This window comes from Loxodonta africana, chromosome 20 (assembly GCF_030014295.1).
Source record: "Loxodonta africana isolate mLoxAfr1 chromosome 20, mLoxAfr1.hap2, whole genome shotgun sequence".
In the NCBI taxonomy this organism is placed as follows: domain Eukaryota; kingdom Metazoa; phylum Chordata; class Mammalia; order Proboscidea; family Elephantidae; genus Loxodonta; species Loxodonta africana.
Window position 1 is genome coordinate 44,033,201 of NC_087361.1, and position 27,784 is coordinate 44,060,984.

At 35.2% G+C, this 27,784-nt stretch overlaps 1 protein-coding gene across 2 annotated transcripts in view; it reads left to right on the forward strand.

Moving 5' to 3' along the window:
• NCAM2 (neural cell adhesion molecule 2) overlaps positions 1–27,784 on the forward strand; it is a 554,474-nt gene that overhangs the window by 397,488 nt on the left and 129,202 nt on the right. For both annotated transcript variants that reach the window (XM_010590350.3, XM_064273125.1), the window contains exon 9: positions 1,499–1,649. In XM_010590350.3, coding sequence (XP_010588652.2) covers positions 1,499–1,649 — 151 coding nt within the window. The remainder of the gene's footprint in view (positions 1–1,498; positions 1,650–27,784) is intronic.

The window sequence follows — 27,784 nt, forward strand, 5'->3', positions numbered from 1 at the left end:
TAATACATTTCTAATAAATTATTGTGTATTTTTTTAAGTCCACTTTTCTGATAGTAAATAAGTTGAGTGTTTATGTCTGATAATATAATAATTATATTCCTTATATAATTAAAAAAAGCAAAAGGCTAATTATATTGTGTCCCAGTCAACTTCATGTTTGAAGAAGAGGTTTGAGATAGTCTTTTGATACAAATAAAGGAAAACAATTTGGTAATACTTAAAATTAAACAGTAAGTCTTAATAATATAAATAACCAAAATATAATGACATTTCTGTGAATGTCAGTCACATAAAAATTTAAATCAACAATTGTGTCATTATATAATAATGAATTATGCCAAATGCATGTATGATATAGTTTATGAGGCACTAACACCTCAAGTATTGAAGAAAATGAAGTCAATAATAGTGATGTAAATGCGTCAAATGAATTATAAAATGCTAAAAGCTCATTACACTTTGATTGTCAGATTAAAATTTAATAAATTGACTACATTTGTATGTTTGAATATGTGTGCTATAAAGAAATATTTTTTTTTTAAAGAAATATGTGTGATTTAAAAAAAGCAAGTCTAGGTATATGAATTATGTTGCATACAAGAATTCCCATTTGAAATATGATCTATAGACGATTGGTTTATAAGCAATTTTTTGATTTGAGTCAATATGCCTGGGGTAAGCATTTCCATGTTGTCTTCATTACCTTCCTAAGATTGACTTAAATTGTGCTGACTACATATTTAATAATGTATCTGTTGTGCTCTGGTGCAAATTATGCTTACAAGCAGTGCTATTAAATTCATTAAAAAATGAAAATTATAAATGCCTCTCAAATGCTTTATTTATTATACATCTTGATACTTTTTTTCAAAATGTTGAAGTATGAAACTGCACTGTAGAAATAATATCATGTTCGTTGATTGGCTTTAACCAGAACTGAACAGGCATTGCTGTGTTTAATTATGTCTGTAAGCCACATAATTGGAAGCCAACAAAATTGTTCCAGGTAGAGCACGTGAGCTTTTCAAAAAGAAAGAGCCTACTAAATAAAAGCAGTTTAATAAAACGTTTATTTAAGTTTTTACTAAATCAAACCAAACCCATTACCTTTGAGTCGATTCTGACTCATAGCGACCCTACGGGACAGCGCAGACTACCCCATAGGGTTTCCGAGGAGCGGCTGGTGGATTCGAACTGCCGATCTTTTGGTTAGCACCCTGAGCTCTTAAGCACTGCACCACCAGGGCTCCAAGTTTTTACTACCTGTCGGTTTTCTTGTAAGCAAATGGCAGTTATCAGGAGGTAAAATGAATAACCTAAGAACGGTGGATCATATATATAGAAACAACTTTTTGAAAGTTTTTTTTGTTTGTTTTTTTCTCATTCAGGTAAGAGTTTATTTTCATTTGCTGTATATATGATAAGCACCATATGTTTGGTCATGGTTTTTCACAAAATAAGTTTAAAATCTTTCTTTTTCCTGAATCGATGTAAACAGAGCCCAGACGGCCGTATCGAAGTCCAAGGGCAGCGTGGAAGCTCGTCGCTGCACATTACAGACGTGAAGTTGTCAGATTCAGGCAGATATGACTGTGAAGCGGCGAGTAGAATTGGAGGGCATCAAAAGAGCATGTACCTTGATATTGAATGTAAGTTATTTTCATTTTTTATGTTTATTAAAACAGCTTTTTCTGCTTTGAAAGAGGTGAATTTTTGCAGGAAAATAAAAATGCGTATGAAATTCAGTGTTTCAATATTTAAGGCAGAACTTAAAAATGAATGTAGTCTTTCAAAGCCAGTTATTAGAGACACCTAGTGGATATTGTGAGACATTTCACAGCGCTCTATGTTTAAGAGTTTTGGTATTGCTTACCCTAAAAACGGAGACCTTTCTTGGCAATGTTTAACCCAAGACACAATCTCAACTGAACTGTATTAGAAAATTAGTTATCGGTAATTAGTCAACATCGCCTTAGATTTTTTCCCTGTTTTTTTCTAATATTTATGGCCATTTCTCTGAAATGTAGTATGTCTTCATTTCTTATTCAGGTCGTATGGATGAATTAGTTGACATCCTTCTAAAATAAAAAATAGTATTTTAAAGATAGTGAAATATATCAGCACTTCCATTTCATCAAATAGGGAACTACAAGGAGAGTTGTTAAAATTAATCAAATGATTTCGATAATTGTGTGAAATTTAGCAAGTGGGAGGGCTAATGTAAATGAAGCATTCATCATCCACCTGAGGACATTGCATAAAATTATAGAATTATTTTGTATACAATAATTTTGATAAAAAATGAGGACAATTTTATGTGATTTTTTATACTTTTAGATGAAGGTTTACAGAACAAACTGGCTTCTCATTAAACGAGTGGTACACATATTGTTTTATGACATTGGTTAACAACCCCAGGACATGTCAACACTCTTCTCGACCTTGGGTTCCCTATTACCAGCTTTGCTGTCCCCTCCTGCCCTCTAGTCCTTGCCCCCGGCCTGGTGTGCCCCTTTAGTCTCCTTTTGTTTTATGGGCCTGTATAATCTTTGGATGAAGGTTGAACCTCAGGAGTGACTTCATTACCGAGCTAAAAGGGTGTTGAGAGCCATACTCTCAGGGTGTCTCCAGCCTCTGTCAGGCCAGCAAGCCTGGTCTTTCAATTTTACATAATTTTTAATGAATATTCAGGAATCAAAAATGTTGGAGGCTCTCATAGATGGCTAAGGCACAGTTGTCTTAGTAGGACTATAAAGACAGGCTTACTGACAAAAAGTTTCCATTAGAGAATTCCCAGTACACGTACATTGATGGGATATGATGATGACTGTGAAACAAGATGTATTTTCCATATTGAGAAGGCCTTTAAGAAGTAAATATTTTTTATTAACGAATTCAAGTAGCCCATACACATTAATGAACTGTGCTTGTCAAGACCTTCAAAGAATGACCAATTAAACAATTTAAAAAATTGATATTTAAGTATAGAAGCCCCTTTGATCCTTTCACAAATTCCTTATTTTATTTGTTTAAGTTAAACAACTCTTTGAGAAGTCATCTTACTACCATCTCACTTGTTAAAAAAAAGAAGTTATTCAGAATACAGAAAGGTAGAAGTGATGCTGATAAACTATTTAACATTTTTATTCTAGTACTGTTTTCTATTTTCCATTGTCATGTATTTCTTTTTTATGACAACATCTTTAGAAATGATAAACAATTTTTCAGACTTTCAACAAATTTGTTTATATATTGAATCTAAATTTGCTATTTTTAAACCAAAATATACATTATATTTTTGTTGTTGTGGCTTATTTTTTGTTTTCTGGAGCTGTGTGAAAGAAGACTGAAGTGTGCTAGAACATGATTTATGGTTCAGACGTGATTTATACTAGAACCACCCACCATTTTGGAGGAGAAGTCTTCAGAATAGTCCTGACATCTTCCTTCTGTCCTAAACAAGTGATAGCCAACATTTTTTTTTTTAAAGTAACAGACTATTTAGTTTTGTTTCTTGTTCGTTTTGCAAAGATTTTTTAAAAAATTTACTTGAGATGTCGTGGGATTATCGCTAAATTGTTGATGTAAATACTCAAAGAAGTGGGGGCTCATGAGAAGTGAGCTTCATTGGCATTTCCAAAACATGATAAGGCAGACTGGCTCACACAGGCAATAAGAGGCTAGTTTACCAGTCCTAGGATCAGCATTAATTAATTGTGTGACCTTCATTGGAAACACATGAGCTTCCTTATTTGTAAACTGTCAGAGGCTCCTCAATTATTAGATTTAATGATGTTTTTACTCGAGCGTATCCATAGTTATCAAAGCTATCCTGAATCTTCTGAACCTTCGAAATAACCTTCCATGCCTACATACATGTTTCACTATGAAATAAAAATCTAATTATTATTGATCCATAATTTCTACCTGTTTATATTGTAAAACTTCACTGAAAATATTTAAAAAGCCATACGAAGGTTAAACCCACAGTTTCTTCATTAACTCTTAAGATTCAGATTCCTAAAAATGGTAGAGTAATTTTGGATGAAAAATGAATAAAACATAGCTTCTGCCTTACTGGGACACTTGGGTTGACAGATTTAAATCAAACCTCAACACTCATCCACATTTAAAATTGATAGATGGAGTCAAGTGTCAAGATAATATGTAATGCTCATGTATAATTTTATGAGGCCTTTTAGCTATCATTTATTTCCGCCACATACAAAATAACAGGATAAACAGAGGATTGTATATTGCAGTATGAATTTGTTTTGTGATCTCTTAATAATATGCACACTTCAATACACAGTGCAAAATAAACCACTTGGAATACCCTATCTTCACAGAGTGATTGCTAACACAATACACGTTTCTTTTAATCACAGATGCATTCCTCTTTTGCTTTAGAGGCTTAAATATCGGTTTCTTCAGTTTAAACATTTTCTGGGGTAAATGTTTAGACTAAATCTCACCAGAAAATCATATAGTATCTCTTATTTAGACACACTAAAAGATCTTGTTTTTTCAAAGCATGTTTTCCAATTCTACGTATGTCCCCTGAGATTGTTGTTGCCATGTTTTATTAGAGGCTGGCTAGGTAAATATATCTGGAAAACAAGAAAATTAAGTTTTTTTTTTTCTTTTTTTTTCCATTATTAAACCATTGTTTAAAAAATAGCCTTTTTTTTTCCTTTTCATCAAACATTTATTACCTTTCCTAAATATTGTAGAAATGGAGCTTGATGGGTTTTGTAGTGTTCAATCAAATTTTCCCTTTTTTTCCAAATAAGATGTTAAAATGTGTTCTACTAGAAAGGAAATGATTGGAAAAATAAATACCCTCTGTTTTTACAACTTTATTGAAGTAAAATTTAAGTATAATAAATTGCCTGTATATAAATTAGAAAATATGGTCTATTTAGGCATATACTCAGAAACAAGATAAACATTTCTGTCACCCCTGAGAGTTTCCCTACACCCCCTTTTAATCCATTCATACTTTCACCATCATCTCTAGACAACTGTTTATCTATTTCTATCATTCTAATTTAATTTGCATTGTCAAGAGTTCAGTATATGTGGAATCGTATGTTATTATTATTATTGTTTTTTTCCTGAGCTCTTTCAGTCACCGTAATGATTTCAATATTCAAGGATGTTAATTAAGTCAATCAAAGATTAGTTCCTGTTTATTGCTGAGTAAAATTCGATTGTATGGATATAACAGTTTTTCTAGTCACCTATTAATGGATATTTCAATGTTCTCAGATTTGAGGTATTTTTTTTTAACTTTTATTGAGCTTCAAGTGAACGTTTACAAATCAAGTCAGACTGTCACATACAAGTTTATATACACCTTACTCCATACTCCCACTTGCTCTCCCCCTAATGAGTCGGCCCTTCCAGTCTCTCCTTTCATGACAATTTTGCCAGCTTCCAACTCTCTCTATCCTCCCATCCCCCCTCCAGACAGGAGATGCCAACACAGTCTCAAGTGTCCACCTGATACAAGTAGCTCACTCTTCATCAGCATCTCTCTCCTACCCACTGTCCAGTCCCTTCCATGTCTGATGAGTTGTCTTCGAGAATGGTTCCTGCCCTGGGCCAACAGAAGGTTAGGGGACCATGACTGCCAGGATTCCTCTAGTCTCAGTCAGACCATTAAGTATGGTCTTTTTGTGAGAATTTGGGGTCTGCATCCCACTGATCTGCTCCCTCAGGGGTTCTCTGTTGTGCTCCCTGTCAGGGCAGTCATCGGTTGTGGCCGGGCACCAACTAGTTCTTCTGGTCTCAGGATGATGTAAGTCTCTGGTTCATGTGGCCCTTTCTGTCTCTTGGCCTCATAGTTATCCTGTGATCTTGGTGTTCTTCATTCTCCTTTGATCCAGGTGGGTTGAGACCAATTGATGCATCTTAGATGGCCGCTTGTTTGTTAGCATTTAAGACCCCAGATGCCACATTTCAAAGTGGGATGCAGAATGTTTTCATAATAGAATTATTTTGCCAATTGACTTAGAAGTCCCTTTAAACCATGGTCCCCAAACCCCCGCCCTTGCTGCGCTGACCTTTGAAGCATTCAGTTTATCCCGGAAACTTCTTTGTTTTTGGTCCAGTCCAGTTGAGCTGACCTTCCATGTATTGAGTGTTGTCCTTCCCTTCACCTAAAGTAGTTCTTATCTACTAACTAATCAGTAAAAAAACCTCTCCCACTCTCCCTCCCTCCCCGCCTCATAACCACAAAAGTATGTGTTCTTCTCAGTTTATACTATTTCTCAAGATCTTATAATAGTGGTCTTATACAATATTTGTCCTTTTGCCTCTGACTCATTTCGCTCAGCATAATGCCTTCCAGGTTCCTCCATGTTATGAAATGTTTCACAGATTCTTCACTGTTCTTTATCGATGCGTAGTATTCCATTGTGTGAATATACCACAATTTATTTATCCATTCATCCATTGATGGACACCTTGGTTGCTTCCAGCTTTTTGCTATTGTAAACAAAGCTGCAATAAACATGGGTGTGCATATATCTGTTTGTGTGAAGGCTCTTATTTCTCTAGGGTATATTCCAAGGAGTGGGATTTCTGGGTTATATGGTAGTTCTATTTCTAACTTTTTAAGAAAACGCCAGATAGATTTCCAAAGTGGTTGTACCATTTTACATTCCCACCAGCAGTGTATAAGAGTTCCAATCTCTGCGCAGCCTCTCCAACATTTATTATTTTGTGTTTTTTGGATTAATGCCAGCCTTGTTGGAGTGAGGTGGAATCTCATCGTGGTTTTAATTTGCATTTCTCTAATGGCTAATGATCGAGAGCATTTTCTCATGTATCTGTTAGCTGCCTGAATATCTTCTTTAGTGAAGTGCGTCTTCTTCTCCTTTGCCCACTTCTTGATTGGGTTGTTTGTCTTTTTGTGGTTGAGTTTTGACAGAATCATACAGATTTTAGAGATGAGGCGCTGGTTGGAGATGTCATAGCTGAAAATTCTTTCCCAGTCTGTAGGTAGTCTTTTTACTCTTTTGGTGAAGTCTTTAGATGAGCATAGGTGTTTGATTTTCAGGAGCTCCCAGTTATCTGGTTTCTCTTCGTCATTTTTGGTAATGTTTTGTATTCTGTTTATGCTTGTATTTGGGCTCCCAATGTTGTCCCTATTTTTTGTTCCATGATCTTTATCGTTTTAGTCTTTATGTTTAGGTCTTTGATGCACTTGGAGTTAGTTTTTGTGCATGGTGTGAGGTATGAGTCCTGTTTCATTTTTTTGCAAATGAATATCCAGTTATGCCAGCACCATTTGTTAAAAAGGCTTTCTTTTCCCCAATTAACTGACACTGGGCCTTTGTCAAATATCAGCTGCTCATATGTGGATGGATTTATATCTGGGTTCTCAATTCTGTTCCATTGGTCTATGTGCCTGTTATTGTACCAGTACCAGGCTGTTTTGACTACTGTGGCTGTATAATAGGTTCTGAAATCAGGTAGAGTGAGGCCTCCCACTTTCTTCTTCCTTTTCAGTAATACTTTACTTATCCGAGGCTTCTTTCCCTTCCATGTGAAGTTGGTGATTTGTTTCTCTATCACATTAAAAAATGACATTGGAATTTGGATCGGAAGTGCATTGTATGTATAGATGGCTTTTGGTAGCATAGACATTTTTACTATGTTAAGTCTTCCTATCCATGAGCAAGGTATGTTTTTCCACTTAAGTAGGTCCTTTTTGGTTTCTTGTAGTAGTACTTTGTAGTTTTCTTTGTATAGGCCTTTTACATCTTTGGTGAGATTTATTCCTAAGAATTTTATCTTCTTGGGGGTTACTGTGAATGGTATTGATTTGGTGATTTCCTCTTTGTTTTTCTTTTTGTTGATGTAGAGGAATCCAAGTGATTTTTGTATGTTTATCTTATAACCTGAGACTCTGTCAAACTCTTCTATTAGTTTCAGTAGTTTTCTGGAGGATTCCTTAGGGTTTTCTGTGTATAAGATCATGTCATCTGCAAATAGAGACAATTTTACTTTCTCCTTGCCAATCCGGATGCCCTTTATTTCTTTGTCTAGCCTAATTACTCTGGCTAGGACCTCTATCACAATGTTGAATAAGAGCGGTGATAAAGGGCATCATTGTCTGGTTCCCGTTCTCGAGGGAAATGCTTTCAGGCTCTCTCCATTTAGAGTGATGTTGGCTGTTGGCTTTGTATAAAAAAAAAAAAAAAAATTTTTTTTTTTTTTTTTTTTTTAAGATGCTGTTTATTATGTTGAGGAATTTTCCTTCAATTCCTATTTTGCTGAGAGTTTTTATCATAAATCAGTGTTGGACTTTGTCAAATGCCTTTTCTGCATCAATTGATAAGATCATGTGGTTTTTGTCTTTTGTTTTATTTATATGGTGGATTACATTAATGGATTTTCTAATATTAAACCAGCCTTGCATACCTGGTATAAATCCCACTTGGTTGTGGTGAATTTTTTTTTTTTTGATCTGTTGTTGAATTCTATTGGCTAGAATTTTGTTGAGGATTTTTGCATCTATGGTCATGAGGGATATAGGTCTGTAATTTTCTTTTTTTGTGATGTCTTTACCTGGTTTTGGTATCAGGGATATGGTGGCTTCATAGAGTGAGTTAGGTAGTATTCCGTCATTTTCTATGCTTTGAAATACCTTCAGTAGTAGTGGTGCTAACTCTTCTCTGAAAGTTTGGTAGAACTCTGCAGTATAGCCATCCGGGCCAGGGCTTTTTTTTTGTTGGGAGTTTTTTGGTTACCGTTTCAATCTCTTTTTTTGTTATGGGTCTATTTAGTTGTTTTACTTTTGATTGTGTTAGTTTAGGTAGGTAGTGTTTTTCTAGGAATTCATCCATTTCTTCAAGGTTTGCAAATTTGTTAGAGTACAATTTTTCGTAATCATCTGATATGATTCTTTTAATTTCAGTTGGGTCTGTCGTGATGTGGCCCATCTCGTTTCTTATTTGGGTTATTTGTTTCCTTTCCTGTATTTCTTTAGTCAGTCTGGCCAATGGTTTATCAATTTTGTTGATTTTTTCAAGGAACCAGCTTTTGGCTTTGTTAGTTCTTTCAATTGTTTTTCTATTCTCTAATTCATTTCGTTCAGCTCTAATTTTTATTATTTGTTTTCTTCTGGTGCCTGATGGATTCTTTTGTTGCTCACTTTCTATGTGTTCAAGTTGTAGGGACAGTTCTCTGATTTTGGCTCTTTCTTCTTTTTGTATGTGTGCATTTATTGATATAAATTGGCCTCTGAGCACTGCTTTTGCTGTGTCCCAGAGGTTTTGATTGGAAGTATTTTCATTCTCGTTGCACTCTATAAATTTCCTTATTCCCTCCTTAATGTCTTCTATAACCCAGTCTTTTTTCAGGAGGGTATTGTTCATTTTCCAAGTATTTGATTTCTTTTCCCTAATTTTTCTTTTATTGGTTTCCACTTTTATGGCCTTGTGGTCTGAGAAGATGCTTTGTAATATTTCGATGTTTTGGATTCTGCAAAGGTTTGTTTTATGACCTAATATGTGGTCTATTCTAGAGAATGTTTTTATGTGCGCTAGAAAAAAAAGTATACTTTGCAGCAGTTGGGTGGAGAGTTCTGTATAAGTCAATGAGGTCAAGTTAGTTGATTGTAGTAATTAGGTCTTCCGTGTCTCTATTGAGCTTCTTACTGGATGTCCTGTCCTTCTCTGAAAGTGATGTGTTGAAGTCTCCTACTATAATTGTGGAGGTGTCTATCTCACTTTTCAGTTCTGTTAAAATTCGATTTATGTATCTTGCAGCCCTGTCATTGGGTGCATAAATATTTAATATGGTTATATCTTCCTGATCAGTTGTCCGTTTTAGTATTATGTAGTGTCCTTCTTTATCCTTTGTGGTGGATTTAACTTTAAAGTCTATTTTGTCAGAAATTAATATCGCTACTCCTGCTCTTTTTTGCTTATTGTTTGCTTGATATATTTTTTTCCATCCTTTGAGTTTTAGTTTGTTTGTGTCTCTAAGTCTAAGGTGTGTCTCTTGTAGGCAGCATGTAGACGGATCGTGTTTCTTTATCCAGTCTGAGACTCTCTGTCTTTTTATTGGTGCATTTAGTCCCTTTACATTCAGCGTAATTATAGATAAGTATGTGTTTAGTGTTGTCATTTTGATGCCTTTTTATGTGTGTTGTTGACAATTTCATTTTTCCATTTACTTTTTTGTGCTGAGACGTTTTTCTTTGTAAATTGTGAGATCCTCATTTTCACAGTATTTGACTTTATTTTTGCTGAGTCGTTATGTTTTTCTTGGTTTTTATTTTGAGTTATGGAGTAGTTATACCTCTTTGTGGTTACCTTAATATATACCCCTATTTTTCTAAGTAAAAACCTAACTTGTATTGTCCTGTATCGCCTTGTATCTCTCTCCATATGGCAGTTCTATGCCACCTGTGTTTAGTTCCTCTTTTTGATTATTGTGATCTTTTGAGCTATTTTTTTTAAAAAGTTTGTGTACATTTTTAACTTTGCGTGGACATATTTTCTTCTCTCTGGAATAAACACTTGTCTTTTCATTTCTTAAAGTAGATTTATGAAGAGCAAAATATTTTAATTTTGCTGAAGTCCAATATATCAGATTTCCCTTTTACATTTCATACTGTTAGTGTTTTGTCCAATAAATCATTACCTAACCTAAGGCCAAAACATTTTTTGTTTTGTTTTGTTTCTTCTTTCTTTTGTAACATTTGATAGATTTGGTTTTCCTTTAGGGACTGTGATTCATTTTGACTTAATTTTCATGGAGTCAGTGTTCTTTATTTTTCCATTCGTATATCCAGTTGACCCATCACTACTTATTGAAAACTGTTTTCTTTTTCTATCTACAGATTTGCCAGTATTATTGATCTTTGCAAAGAAATACGTTTTGGCATCCTTAATTCCTTTCTCTTTGGTCTATTTGTTTTCTCTTTTGTTGGTTCCCATTTTTATCTCCATTTTTCCTTCTATTTTCTTTTATTTCAAGAATCTTAATGTGGAATCCAAGGTTATTGATTTTAGGTATTTGTTCTCTTCTAATATAAGCATATAAAACTATAAGTTTATATCTTTCAACATATTTGGGCATTCTTAGCCATTATTTTTTTCAATTGTTTTCCCCCTCCCTGGCTTAATCTCTTTCTCATCTCTGGGACTTGGTTACACACATTTGGCCTTTTGATATTATTCCGCAGATCCTAAGATGCTTCTTAAAAAACCCGTTGCCATGCTTCTTAAGGATTCTTAAGGATTAAGCATTCTTAAAGATGCTTCTTAGTAGTAGATATTTTCTTTTCCTCTTCTAGTAAACGGATCCTTTACTCCATTATCTCCTTTGTCCTATTAAGTCCATCAAGTGAGTTTTTTTGTTTAATTTCAGATATTAAAATATTTTTTTATAATATTTTTTATACTTCTGTTTCTCTGCTAAGAATTCTTAACTTTTTATGTACTTTAAGTCTTTCTTTACCTATTGAGCATAGTTAAAATAGCTGCTTTAAAATATTTGACACATTCAACATCTGGGTCGTTTTGGGATTTCCATCAGTTCATTGCCTTTTCCTTTGAAAATTGGTCAAATTATCCTAGTTCGTTGAATATCAAGCAATTTTGGATTTTTTTGAACAGTGTAAATATTATGCAAACCTGGGGCATTTTGATAATAATCTGGAGAATATTTTTAAGCAGGTAATGACCCCACTTAGGCTCAGACCCTATCTTTAGCCTTGCCTCCTGTGGGCAGTGATTTAAATCTCACTTCAAATCTCAATGCATTTGCTATGCTGGTTTGTGACTGTCCTGAGCATACATAACTCAGGGCTTAGACTGAGTCTTATGTATGTTTATATACACAATTATGGCATTCCTTTTTCTGACTCCTATCTGGAATAACCCTTATGCTCTTCAGCTTGCAGTGATTCCTCTTCCTGATACCTCTGTACTTCTGGGCAAATGTTCACTGCCATGATGACTTTGAAGCTCCTGAAATATGCCCTGCCCTCTGGACGAAGCTAGGAGAGAGGAAAAAACAAACCATAACTAAAACTAAAATCTGTTAACTAGTTTTCATTCCTCTCCATATTCTGCCTGTTTTTGTTTCCTTTACAGAATCTTCAAGTATTTGGTTCTTTTTTCATTATTTTTTATTTTTATATTATTTCTAGAGATTTCAATTGTTGTTAATAAGCAGTATGAGCTCTAGCAAGCTTACATTGTCATTATGGAAACAGAAATCACTACATATTCTATTATTAATTCAACTTTAAGTCATGGATATATTTGGTTAACCTAGTTATTGGAACCAAGAACAAGAATGTCTTTATTTCAGTTTTCTGCACTCTTTTTAATTTAAAAAAAAAATTATTATTTGTAAGTCATATGTCTTCAAAGAAATAATTTCTATCATCAAAACATAGTTTACATTGAAAAATCTTAAAAATATATTGATGGTCTTTCTTCCCCTACAGTGTGTCAATGTTCTGTGCTCTCAATTTTAATTTTTTTTATTAGTGTTGTATGCATTGACATTTTTATATCTACAGAGAAAAAATTTACTTTTCCAGGAAAGAATAGTACATTTTCTGGTAAACATGTAAATAATTTTAAATTCAGAGTCTCAGCTAAAGTTAGAGTTCAGAGTTTTAATAGTATCCTTTCATTACAAAGTGTCATTTCCTGTGAGATAGGTTTAATTTCAAGTAAAACAAAAAACAATGTTTTATTATTTAAGATTACTAAACGAGTGCTAAAGGAAAGGAAGAAAAGACCAAAATAGATGTCAGAATAGACTCTGAAACTTGCTCTTGAAGGTAGAGTAGCAAAAGTGAATGGAAAAAATGATGACGTAAAAGAGCTGAATAGAAGATTTCAAAAGGCAGCTCGAGAAGACAAAGTATTATAATGAAATGTGCAATGACTTGGAGTTAGAAAACCAAAAGGGAAGAACATGCTCTGTATTTCTGTACCTGAAAGAACTGAAGGAAAAATTCAAAGCTCGAATAATGAAGGACTCTATGGACAAAATATTGAAGGATGCATAATACACAAAGTCACTGTATCAAAAAGCATTGGTCGATGTCCAGACATTTCAGGAGTTAGCATATGATCAAGAACCAGTGGTACCGAAGGAAGAAGTCCAAGCTGCACTGAAGGTACTGGCGAAAAACAAGGCTCCAGGAATTGATGGAATACCAGTTGAGATGTGTCAACAAACAGATGCAATGCTGGAAGCACCCACGCCAAGAAATTTGGAAGACAGCTCCCTGATCAACTGATAGGAAGACATTCATATTTGCACCCATTGCAAAGAAAGGTAATCCAGCAGAATGTGAAAATTATCAAACAATATCATTAATATCACATGCAAGTAAAATTATGCTGAAGATAATTCAAAAGCAATTGCAGCAGTACATCAACAGGGAGTTGCCCGAAATTCAAGCCAGATTCAAAAGAGGAGAGGGAACAAGGGATATTATTGCTGTTGTCAGATGGAAAGCAGAGAATACCAGAAAGATGTTTACCTGTGTTTTATTGACTATGCAAAGGTATGCAACTGTGTGTGTCATAATAAATTATGGATAATATTGCAAAGGATGGGAATTCCAGTATACTTATTTGTGCTCCTGGAAACCTGTACATAAACCAAGAGACAGTCATTCCAGCAGAACAAGGAAATACTGCGTGGTTTAAAATCAGGAAAGGTGTGAGTCAGGGTTGTATCCTTTCAACATATTTATTCATTCTCTATGCTGAGCAAACGATCCGAAAAGAGCTGGACTGTACAAAAAAGAATGTGGCATCAGGATTGAAGAAAGACTCATTAACAACCTGTGATATGCAGATGACACAACATTGCTTGCTGAAAGTGAAGGGAAATCAAAGCATTTACTGACAAATACCAAAGACTACAGCCTTCAGTATGGATTACACCTCAGCATAAAGAAAACAAAAATCCTTACAACTGGACCAGTGAGCAACATCATGATAAACGGAGAAAATATTGAAGTTGTCAAGGATTTCATTTCACTTGGATCCAGAATCAACATCCATGGAAGCAGCAGTCAAATAATCAAAAAACATGTTGCATTGGGCAAATCTGCTTCAACAGACCTCTTTAAAGTTTAAAAAGCAAGGATGTCACTTTGAGGACTAAGGTGCACCTGACTCAAGCCATATTTTCAACAGCCTCATGAATAAGGAAGACTGAAGAAAAATTGATGCTTTTGAATTACAGTGTTGGCGATGAACATTGAATATACCATGTACTCCCAGAATAGTGAACAATCTGTCTCGGGAGAAGTACGGCCAGAATACTCTTTAAAAATGAGGGCTGTGAGACTTTGTCTCTTGTACTTTGGACATGCTATCAAGAAGTCCAGTCCCTTGAGCTGGAAATTATGCTTGGTAAAGTAGAGGGTCAGTGAAAAAGAAGACCCTATACTAGAGATGGGTTGACACAGTGGCTGCAACAATAGTCTCAAACATATCAAAGATTGTGAGGATGGTGAAGAACCAGGCAGTGTTTTGTTCTGTTGTACATATGGTTGCTAAGAGTCAAAATCGACCTGAGGGCTTCTGACAACAACAGTAACAACTTCTCTATTTTATGCACATGATTCTTCCATATTTCTGGGTGCCTGCTGTAATTTATTAGAGGAGAATCATGTAAGTAATGTTTAAAGCTGATGAATATAATGTTGTAAAATCACCTGTGAGAAATTATAAAAATATGCTAGCTAAAGATCTAGCTATACATAAATAGAAAGTAACATAATAATTCATTTTATCAGTTGCTGTAGTTCAGATTTTATTCTTGTAGAATTAGAAAAAAGAGCATTATGTCACCATTTTTCTACACTTAATATTGTTTTTATGCAATGGGTTGAATAATCATTTTGGATATGTAACTATGATCATAGTGTAACATTTAGCCTGCTCTTCTCTTTCAGTTATTTTCCTTCTAACTTAGTGTGATTGTATTATAAAAATTGGAGCGTATTGTTTTTAAACATATAATACAACTATTAATATCAAATCTTCTCACCTGAAGGTTAGTAGAAAGTTGGTTGATATTGCAACCTAATGACAAGGCTAAGTACTGAAGCTATCTGGTAAGATTATTTCCTTGGTAATTGAAGTCTGGATTATCATGAGATGGGGAAACTTATTTAGCAGCAATTCCATACTAGTAATAAAACTATCATCATAGAAACTGATGATTAGTTTATGTTGGTACATAAACTATGTAAAGTCATGTAAAACAAGTATTCTAAATAAATCTTTAAATTTTAGAAATGTGCATGTATTTTGCATCTTTGTCATCAAAACTGTGAAGAGACTGCAGAAACTGGAAGGATAACCCACAATGTCACAAAAAATTTACAGTTTAGTCTTTACCTCCTAAACCAAGCACCTACAGTGTAACATCATTCATAGCAGATGAAATAGAATCAAGCCATTTATAATTTGATAGCAGCCTTATTACGAATAATATCACTAAATTTAAGGTGTTTAAGCAATTAAGCCTTTTTTTTTTTTTTTCAGCTTCAGCTTAAGCAGATTCCTTGGCATCCTGCCAGTTGATTTCTAACATTTCAAAGGATTACCCTTACTCAGAAGCAGGCATTGAACTAAAGTTCCAATTTATAAAACAAAGGCAATAACAGGCGTGTGATATGTGGTTTAATTCAATAAGCACCCGTTACATAGCATGATTGATTACAATTAGCATATCATTAAGTTTTGTGACTAGGTAGTCATTACATATTACCTATTAATTAGACTTAATTAGTTTATGTAATAAATTTAACAGTTACATGATAACAATGCATGTTTAAAATACTGAGTTTTTTCATTAACACTTTTTTTTTTTTCTCACTGAACTCCCGTTCCTGCATTTATTTCTTGTTAGAGATAATAGCAATATTGTATTTTCTCATGTGGGACACAAAGAAGGATCCAGGGATATCAGACCCGTCATGTGGTTACAGGAATGTTAATTAATCATATATCACAGTTTTGTGGTACTCCCCGAATTCCGTGCATTCTGTAGAATAAACATATGTTTGCTTTAAATCAAAATTACTTATTCAAGTTTTATGTTTTCTCAATATAACAACGATTCTAGTAGCATGTGCAGGATATGTCAGATAAGATGTAAAAAATTAACATTTAAAAAATGACATCAGTAGACACTTAAAATTAGAAAAAAACTACTGTCCATAAATGGACACACATTTTCTATCAGTAATTAAAAAAACACTTGCCTTATGATTCTAAATTTTATAGTCATCATACTGCATTTAAGCTTATGAAACTTTAAAGAAGATGGTTCATTTGCAGAAATGAATTGCTTCTAATACCAGCAAATATTTAGGTTTTATATCCAATGTGGTAATTTCAAGGACAGCATCTGAGGGAAATTTAAAGCATTTCTCTTCATCCAGAACATAAGAAGTACAGAACATTAAGAGAATGTTGAAAAGGCTTTTATTGTTCAGCTGTATTCCTTTTTTTTTTTAATCCTAACTTTAGGTGAACCCCCGAGGGAAATTTTGACATATCACATTCCTCATGTGCACCAATGCTATCAATTATTCAAGTTTTATGCCTTTTTTGTCTGTTTTTTACAGATACCTGATTTAGATAAAATCTTGTTTAAGTATACTTCAGAGATTTTGATGTCAAAATGCCATTAAGGGACTTTAGGAAATGTTCAACAGTTGAGAGGGTGAACAAACATCAAGCAAATGAATAAAAACAGTCTTTTTTTTTTTTTTAACTGCCTGATTTATGATTACGGCACCTGTTTAACTCTGTTGTTTTTGTTAGGTGCCATTGAGTCGCTTTCGACTCATGGTAACCCCATGTGACAGAGTAGAACTGCCCCAAAGGGTTTTCTAGGCTGTAATCATGACCAAAGCGGATCACCAGGTCTTTCTTCCATGGAGCAACTGAATGGATCCTAACTGCCAACTTTTCAGTTAGCAGCCAAGCCCTTAACCATTGGGCCACCATGTGTCCTTTTGTGTAAATCTAAACCCACGGCCATTGAATTGATTGCAACTCATAGCCACCTTATAGGACAGAGTAGAAATGCCACATAGGGTTTCCAAGGCTATAAATCATTATGAAAAGAAAATGCCACATCTTTCTTCCATTGGAATGGCTGGTGGGTTTGAACTGCTGACCTCTTGGTTAACAGCCAAGCATTGTAACCACTGGGCCATCAGGACTCTTTTATTTAAGTCTTCTTGTTGTTGTTAGGTGATGCGGAGTCAGCCCCCAACTCATGGTGATCCTGTGCACCACAGAACAAAACACTGCCTGATCCTGCAGCGGTCCTTACGGTCATTGCTATCCCTGAGTCCATCCTTGCAGCTACTGCCTCAATCCTCCCTTTCGCTGACCCTCAACTTTACCAAATATGATGTCCTTCTCCAGGGACTGATCCCCCTGATCACGTGTCCAAAATACCTGAGAGGAAGTCTGATCATCCTCTCTTCTAAAGAGCATTCTGGCTGTACTTCTTCCAAGAGAGATTTGTACATTCTTCTGGCAGTCCATGGTGTATTCAATATCCTTTGCCAACACCATAATTCAAAAGCATCAATTCTTCTGTAGTATTCTTTATTCATTCTGCAGCTCTGGTACGCACATGAGGCGATTGAAAATACCATGGCTTGGGTCAGGTGCACCTTAGTCCTCAAGGTGACATCTTTGCTTTTTAACACTTTAAAGAGGTCTTTTGCAGCAGAGTTGCCCAATGCAATATGTCATTTGATTTCTTGACTGTTGCTTCCATGGGCGTTGATGGTGGATCCAAATAAAATAAAATCCTAGACAACTTCAATAGTTTTTCTGTTTATCAGGATGTTGCTTATTGGTCCAGTTGTGAGGAATTTTGTTTTCTTCATGTTGAGGTGCAATCCATACTGAAGGCTATAGTCTTTGATCTTCATCAGTAAGTGCTTCTCATCATTTTTGTTTTCAGCAAGGAAAGTTGTGTCATCTGAATATGGCATATTGTTAACGAGTCTTCTCCAATTCTGATGCCACATTGTTCTTCATGTACTCCAGCTTCTCAGATTATTTGATCAGCATACAAATTGAATAAGTGTGGTGAAAGGATATAATCCCGACTCACACCTTTGGTGGTTTTTAACCACGCAGTATCCTTTTATTCTGTCACAATGACTGCATCTTGCTCTATGTACAGGTTCTTCATGAGCACAATTAATTGTTCTGGAACTCCTAGTCTTTGCAATGTTATCCATAATTTATCATGATCCACACAATCGAATGCCTTTACATAGTCAGTAAAACACAAGTAAATATCTTTCTGGTGTTCTTGGATTTCAGCCAAGATCCATCTGACATCAGCAACATGGAATTTGTTTCTTGTCCTCTTCAGAACCTGGCTTGAATTTCTGGCAGTTACCTGTTGTGGTACTGCTGTAACTGCTTTTGAATTATCTTCAGCAAAATTTTACTTGCATATGATATTAATGATCCTGTTTGATAACACCTGAAGCACCATAAGTGTCAGCTGTCATCATCAACATCATCATCATTATATCTTTTTTTCTAATTCTGTGCTGCTGCTGCTGCTGCTGCTGTTGCAGCCAATTATACTAAGAGTTTTTGTTGTTTGTTTACTTGCCATTGATGTGACCCAGACACTCTGTTAGGCATATAAAAAGCAACATTCTATAATGACCAAACATGGATCTTAATGACATCATAGTGGAAGTGTTTCAATTTTGTTTTTGATTTTTTTTAAGTCATCAGGGTTTGATGAATCTGGGAATTTTGAGAAAGGCATCAAAAATATCTAGAGTTATTTTTACCATATATAAAATTAATGGACTAGACATCAAATTAAATCATTGCAGAAGAGAAAGAAACAAATCCATTATTTTCCTTGGTGGAGAATTATTTTTTCTTGTTTTTAATAGTAATGACTAACTCTAAAGTCTCACATTAATATGCTATAAATGTCTTAAAATAGAGAATGTGCTACTGTTAAATCAGATTCTAAAGAAACTATTGTTATCGTTACTTGTAAAACGATTTTAATAGTTCTGTAACTATAAAAAAAACTATTGTTATCGTTACTTGTGAAACAATTTTAATAGTTCTATAACTATATGCCTGATTATTTCTTCATTTTTTGATAACAAAGAAATTTTTCATGAAAGACATCGATTTAAGCTTCGCTTCCTAAATGTGTATATGAAATTGTGCATAATAATAATACATTCTTTAAAAGCAATACAGCTTTTTATGGAAAATTTTATTATATAAAGTGACACTGGGGGGCAAGGCAGCCACAAAGAATTAAATGTTTTTATTAATATATTAATGTATGATTTGAAGAAGTGGTGCAGTGGTTAAAAGCCATCGACTGCTAACTGAAAGGCCGGTTGTTCGAAACTGCCTGTGGCTCTGTGGGAGGAAGATATGGCAGTCTGCTTCTGTAGAGCTTTATAGCCTTGGAGACCGTGATACGAGTAGGAATCGAGTCAATGGTAGTGGGTTGTTTGTTTGTTTGTTTTTAATTTGATTGCAGCAGTACATTGCCTGGGAACTGCCATAGGCTCAAACTGAATTCAGAAGAGGATACGGAAGCAAGGAATATCTTTGTTGATGTCGGATGTATCTTGGCTGAAAGGAGAGAATGCCAGAAAGATGTTTACCTGTGTTTTCTTGATCATGCAAATGCATTTGACTATGTGGATCATAACAAATTATGGATAGTATTTCAAAGAATAGAATTCCAGAACACTTAATTGTGTTCATGAGGAACCTGTACATAGACTATGAGGCAGAACAATGGGTTACTGCATGGTTTAAAATCAGGAAAGGTGTGAGTTAGGGCTTTTATTCAATCTGTATGCAAATAATCTGAGAAGGTGGACTATATGAAGAAGAATGTGCCATCAGGATTGGAGGAAGACTCATTAATAATCTCATATGCAGATGATAACAACCTTGCTTGCAGAAAGAGAAGAGAACTTGAAGCACTTACTAATGAAGATGAAGAAATGCAGCATGAATTTCACCTTAATATAAAGGAAACAAAAATCTGAACAACTGGACCAATAAGCAACATCATGAGAAATAGAGAAAATATTGAAGTTGTCTAGGATTTAATTTTACTTGAATCCACAGTCAATGCCCATGGAAGCAAGCAGTCAAAAATCAAATGATGTATTGTGTCAAATCTGCTGCAAAAGATCTCTTTAAAATTTTAAAAAAGCAATGATGTCACTTTGAGAACTAAGGTGAGCCTGACCCAAGCCATGGTATTTTCAGTCACCACATATGCATGCAAGAGTTGGGGAATGAATAAGGAAAACTGAAGAAGAATTGATGCATTCAAATTATGGTCTCGATGAAGAATATTGAATATATCATAGACTGCCAGAAGAACAAGCAAATCTGTCTTGGAAGAAGTCCAGCCAGAATGCTCCTTAGAAGCAAGGATGGCGAGACTTTGTCTCTTGTACTTGGACATGTTATCATGTGGATCTAGTCGTTGGAGAAGGACATCATACCTGGTAAAGTAGAGGGTCAGTGAAAAGGAGGAAGACCCTCAACAAGATGGATTGACACAGTGGTTGCAACAATGATCTCAAACATAGAAATGATTATGAGGATGGCACAAGACCAGACAGTATATTATTCAGTTGTACATAGTGTCACTATGAGTCAGAACTGACTCAACAGCACCTTACAACAACAACAACGTTTGTATGAATGTAGTGATAATAGTCAAAATAGAAAGAAATCACCTTCGGTGTAATCAAACTTATGATCAGTCATGATTAAGTCATTCATAACAGTCAAATTAGAGAGAAATCCAGTGTGTGCTAAGAAGTCACATACAATCACAGGTTAATATACATGACTCTTATGACTTCAGGGTCATAAAATATGCTGAGATTTATGAATAACTTGGCTGTTAAATTTAGTTCAAAAATGCACATCCAATTTTATGGTTAATTAGTAATAAGCACACATCTAATATAGTATTCCACATAGCCATTAGAATTTACATGGCACGTGGCCTGAATCCACAAAATTATCACAGCTGATTCTGAATATGATTGAACATACAGTAGAACTAGATCTATGAAATTGTTAATTGAATTATCCTCTAAATGTGCCAAAGGATATATTAGTTTTTACTCCCTTGGTGGTTTCCCTCAGCATAAATCAAATCAGAAAACTCAAATGCATAAAGAAAAAAAATTGGCTGTTTTAAACATTAAAAAAAAAATTGTGCAGTTAAATCTTAGCTAATGCAAGGGACTGGATTCCTTACAAAATAAGAAAGAGTTCATGAAGATAAGGTATTACAATAGAAATTACAATGTATTAGAATCCAAAGTTCGGTGACATAAGGAAAGTCAAACCGATGTGTTTATATTTGAATAAATGTGGGTATATTTTTCCTTCTCTTATTAAATATAGTGATAGCATAGATTTTCATTCATCTATTTCCCAATTACTTCCTAAGTATCTACTGGAAGTCCAGTATTAATTCAGTTGCTGGGCAGACCTGTGCATAGAAGAATGTAAGCTTAATGGGTCTTACATTCTAATTAAGAGAGGTAGAGCCCACACAACTAAATTAAAAATAAGGAGAGTCAGGAATAGGAGGAGGAAATGGAATGTGAGGCTAATTGCCTCCATGGGCATCTGCCTCCTGTGCCATGAGACCAGAAGAACTGGATGGTGCCCTGTTACTTTTACTGAATGTTTTGATCAAAGATTTTATAGAAGAATCCTGATCAAAATGGAAAATATGCAGAACAGAATTTCAAATTCTCATGGAATCCAGACTTTCTGGAGCCATGGAGGCTGCATCCCTGAAACTACTGCCATGAGATAACCTTTAAACCTTAAACCAAAAATATCCCCTGAAGTCTTCTCAAAACCAAACAATAATTTATCTTAAAGAGTAAAGAATGTCTGCCTTGAGCACTGAGCTCTTTTAAGATCTGTCTGAATGGGGTCAAACTGACAACAGCAACTTGATAATTTCAGTAGGAAGCTTAACGGGCAGTGAGTTCATGTTAATGGAGGAGGAACAACTGAGAAAAGGAGGGTGAGAATGGTCGCACAACTCAAAAAATGTAATCAATGTCACTGAATTATACTTGTAGAAATTGTTGAATTGGTGTATGTTCTGATGTGTATATTCTCAACAACAATAACAACAAAAATAAGATAAATAACAAAAGAGTAAAATAAATATATCAGAGAGTTGTTAGATGGATGGATCAGCTAGTACAAAGTGCCAAAGAAGGAAAGAGTTAAGGGTGTTTAAGGAGCAAAAATGAACTTAAATGGAGAGAAGATCATAGAGATAGGCCTAGAAATGTAGAACTTTGTAAATCATCCTAAACATTTGGATATGAGGTGCATGATGAGGAACCTCTAGAAGATTTTAAGCAAGAGAGAAACATTACTTTAAAATAGAACTTAGAGTGCCAGCAAAGAGCTTCTTAAACTGTCCAGGTCAGAAATGATAGTGGTCTGGACCAGAGTGGTAATAATGGTGATGGAGACAGATGAATGATTTTTATATATTTTACTTCATTGGTGAGGAGCAAATGGCAAAGCTTTTAAACCAGAATGCCCTATTACACATTAAAATCATTATTACTATTATTTATAGTTCTTAAAATTTCATCTAATCTTAAAGGAAGAACATTTTTCATAATTTAACAGCATAGAGTATAATGAAAAGAAGAAAGGACAGTATTTCACTACTGTATGTAAGTTCTTTGTTGAGTATGGAAGACAGGTTTGTTATTTGCCTGTCCTAGCCTGGGTTCTCTAAAAAAATAAAATAAACAAACCCACTGCCATTGAGTCAGTTCCGACTCATAGTGACCCTACTGGGTTCTCTAGAGGAGCAAAAGCAGTGAAGCATATATAGATACATATAGAGAGAAATTTACTTAAAGGAAATGGCTCACAAAATTGTGGGGCAATGGCTCATGCAATTGTCATGGCTGGAAAGTCCCAAATCCGTGGTCAGGCAACAGGCTGAAGATCTCTGTTGGCTCAAGTGATTGCAGGGGCTGAAGAACCCAGAATCTGCAGGTCAAGTGGCAGGCCAGAGACTTCTGCAGGCTTAAATCCTAAGAATCAGAGATGAGGAGACCAGAAGAGTACAGGTCCAGAATGTGATACAACTTTGCCAGAATATCCATTTATATACTGGAGGCAGGCCACACCCCCAAAGAAACTCCCTTTTCAACTGTTTGGCTGGTCATATCAGATCACAAAATGGAAGGTGGTTACATAGTGTCTGCCAAATTACTGAGAATCATAGCATTACAAATTTGACACATAACATTAAACATCACAAGGTCCAAGACCCTTTACAAGGAAAATATATATTATGTTCTTAATATTAGTTTAAAAGATGTAAAGTTATTTTTCAAAGACTGTAAATCTTGTCCCTAATAATGCCTTTCAATTATATTCAGGAAATAGTATACAGTGAGTTTGTATAGTTAGTTGCCTAAATCTGTTATTCATGAGCTAGATTATAGTGGAAATTCAGATCAAAGATCCTTAGATTATAGTTTCCAGGGCTTGTGTTGTACATAGTTATCAGCTTCAGCAGGAGGAATTCAGGATCCAGGGCAACACTCAGCAAGAGTAAGATTGTATTCAAATTGCAGGTACCAACCACAGATAAACCATGTCCGGAAGAAAAGACTTCAGAGCCTGAGAGGAAATGACAAGAGAAAGCGAAAAGCTAGTATGAAGCATCCTTTCCCCATACATATTCAATCTATATGTCAAGCAAATAATCCAAGAAGTTGGACTATATGAAGAAGAATGGAACATTAGGACTGGAGGAAGACTCATTAGCAACCTTTAATATGCAGATGACACAACCTTGCTCGCAGAAAGTAAAGAGGACTTGAAGCACTTACTAATGAAGATCAAATACCACATCCGTAAGTATGGATTACACCTCAACATAGAGAAGTCAAAAATCCACACAACCAGACCAATACACAACAACCTGATAAATGCAAAAAATACTGAAGCTGACAAGTATTTCAATTTACTTGAATCCGCAAATGCCCGTGGAAGCAGCAGTCAAGAAATCAAACAACATATTGCGTTGGGCAAATATGCTGCAAAAAGACTTCTTAACAATTTTAAAAAGTAGAGATGCCACTTTGAGGACTAAGATGTGCCTGACCCAAGCCATGGTATTTTCAGTCTCCTCATATGCATGTGAAAGCTGGATAATGAATAAGGAAGACAGAAGAAGAATTGATGCATTGTAATTATGGTGTTGGTAAAGAATATTGAATATACCACGGACTGCCTGAAGAACCAACAAATCTGTCTTTGAAGAAGTACAGCCAGAATGTTCCTTAGAAGCAAGGATGGGGAGACTTCCTCTCATGTACTTTGGACATGTGATCAGTCCTTATAAAGTAGAGGGTGAGAGAAAGACCCTCAGTGAGAGAAACTGTCAGTGGCTACAATGATGGGCTCAAACATAGGAACGATTGTGAGGATGGTACAGGCCAGGCAGAGTTTTGTTCTTTGTACATAGTGTTCCTGTGAGTTGGAACCTACTTGAGGGCACCTAACAACAAGAAGTATTAAGCAAATAATAAAGCCAGGCAGTCTCATACAGTGACAATGCAGTGATGACCATTGGCTGAAAATTCAGCTTGAAGGCTCAGCAACAAGGCAAAAAAGGGGTGGGGGCATCTATCAAAACAGGTTTAACGTTGTAGCAAGTCTGAGGGACTTGGAAAAAGTTTGTTCTCAACCCAGCTCTGAGGAACTGGAAGATTCAGAGCCTGGCACATTTTGCTGTTTCTTCTTGTCTTAGTAACTTTAAGTCAGAGAATCAATCAAGGTCATGGACGTAAGAAACGTTGAAATGTTCTAGCCCAGGCTTCTGCTTGTGTAGCTGTCGTATAATTAAATCTAAAACGTTTCTTTTTAGGGATATTTTTCATTCTGATAATAGCTAAGAGAACATGGGTATTTCATTTTATATCCTGTTTGATATACTCTCGTTCTTACATTCTATACAGTAATACATGTATTTCAATTAATCGTATAATCATTAAGTATAAGATTCTGGATCCTAAGGGTAATCCACTTGCCAATATTTAAATTAACAAGGACTATTTATTATTTATTTTGTTTATTATTATTTTTCAGTTTTGAAAGATGTTAACTCATTAAAATGACATTTTTTAAAGAAAAGTTTTTTTTTTTTCATTTTAAGAATACACATATATGTCCATATGATCAGGCTTTTATAACCATGAAATAATTAGAATGACCACAAGAAACTGATGTAAGCTTAATCGAAAGCAAAGGCACACATATGGTATATGTGATCTATATATCTGTATCTGTGTCTATTTCTATATAATCTGTTTATCTATCTTTCTACCTATCTCTCACTTACCTTTCATCTACCTCATTTGTCCCTGCTCATCTCTTCTGTCTTGAATAATTCCTAAAGGTTCCGGAAACCTATTTGGTAACTATTAATCTAGTTCAAAGGAGCCCTGGTTGTGCAGTAATTAAGGGCTGATGGGCTGTTAACTACAAAGGTCAACGGCTCAATCCCACCAGCTACTCCACTGGAGAAAGATGTGGCAGTCTACTTGGAAACTCTGTGGGACAGCTCTATTCTGTCCTATCGGGCTGCCCTGAGTTGGAATCTACCTGAAGACAATAGGTTTGTTTTTTTGGAATCTAGTTCAAGTCCTTAATTTTATTTTTAAAAAAAGGTTGCATAAAATGAGGACTCCTTATCCAGAAGTTGGGTATAAATCTCCTGTCTTTCCTTGCATGAAGGTCTGGTTGGGGTTTTTTGGTTTTTGGTTTTTTTTTGAATGATTGATTCATTTTATTTTATTAGTGAACAATTCTTCCATTTTCTTTCTCCTTCTCCTTCGCTTCCTTTTTTTACCCCTCCTTCCCGCTTTCCAATTCTAGTTATTTCCTCTCATGCAAGATTAATTGTAGTGAGTATTTTTGTTGTTGTTCTTTTCCCAAGCACTATATTTTTTTTTTTTTTTTTATTGAAAGGCCTGTTGCTGAAACACGATTCTAGTCTTAAACTCTTAAGTGTGGCAGAAGACTACCATGCCCTAGAATGTATTCCTGCCTGCATCTTAGTTTCTCATACTTCATAGTAGAAATTGGAAAGGTGATGATGATTTCAATCATCTAATTTTATTGGCATTATCTGAGTTTACAACTATACCTTTTTTCATCAATATCCTTCTAAACTATATAGTACACACTTTATTTCTTAAGTACAATACTAAGGGCATCATAAAATGTTTTCTTGGTTACTTCATATAATAACTTCAAGTATCAATTAAACTGTGGCTTTTTTAACACTGATAATAATCTTTATACATGACCCTCTGAGAGACGATTTATTATTATTAATAGAGTCACTGACAGAGCAGTGCAGTTTCATGAAATAAACCTGAGTAGCCAAAAGGTTGTGATCTTGGTCCTGCCACCATCTGCCCAAATATTCCGGAGCCACCAGTCAGTTTCCATCAGTCAGCTCTGACTCCTGGTGACTCCGTGGGTGTCAGAGTAGAACTGTGCTCTGTAGGGTTTTCAATGGCTGATTTTTTGGAAATAGATAGCCAGGACTTTTCTTTCATGGCACCTGTGGTTGAACTTGAAACTTCAGCATCTAGAAATTTCCCATCTTTTCCTGTCGGAATCTCTGGTTGGGGATTCGCTCTTGAGAAATTGATTTAGTTTATTTTTAATTATAATTTTGACATATTTCATATGTACAGAAATTACAGGTATTTCCTTCAGATCTATCTTAAAGAAATGAGAAAAAGGTTTTCCTTTCACTTACCCTTTTTTGGAGGCACCCTCTCTTCCACTGGCTTTCACTGGCACCAGAGGCTTTCTGAAAGGATACTTATCCCCCCACCTCTAGTGAATGACGTGTTTCCATCTCGTCACTTCAGGTTTCTCTGATTTTCCATTTCTATATTAAAAAAAAAAAAGATGCATGTTTCCAATAAAGTTATTTCTGTTCATTACTTGTGGAATAATATTTTTGTTCTTCTTTGTGGGATTTGGACTTTAACAGGAATGCCTTTTAAGGTTTCCATAACTTTCTACCATGTGGTCAAGAATGAATTTTCCCCATGCATAGTACACAAGGCATAGAGCCTAAGCATAGAATACAACTTCAAGGTGAAAATTATTTCATACCTATCTTTTTTCTTTCATTTATATTTAAAGCCTTCCATGATTGTGACCTTTGCCTACCTTTTTTCTGAAAATGAGAATTTTTATGTTTTCATATGAAATGTTGTCAGATGTTTTTAAACTCTGCACATGTCACCTCTTCTTGGATCAGCATCTGTCTTCCTACACTGGCTCAGCACCACTGCTGGGATTTTATGCTAGTGAATATTGCTGAAGGGGCACTGTTTGGATACGTACAACGCATAGGTTGTACCAGAATTTAGTTCCCATAATATTATGTTGTTGTTGCATAGTTGATGTTGCCAGGGGCCAATGAGTCAGTTACAACTCCTAGCTACCCTGCGTACAACAGAAGGAAACACTGCGACCGAGTCCTGTGCCATCCTCAAAATCGTTGCTATGTTTGAGCCCATTGTTGCAGCCACTGTGTCAATCCATCGCATTGAGGGTCTTCCTCTTTTTCTCTAACTGACCCTCTACTTTACCAAGAATGATGTCTTTCT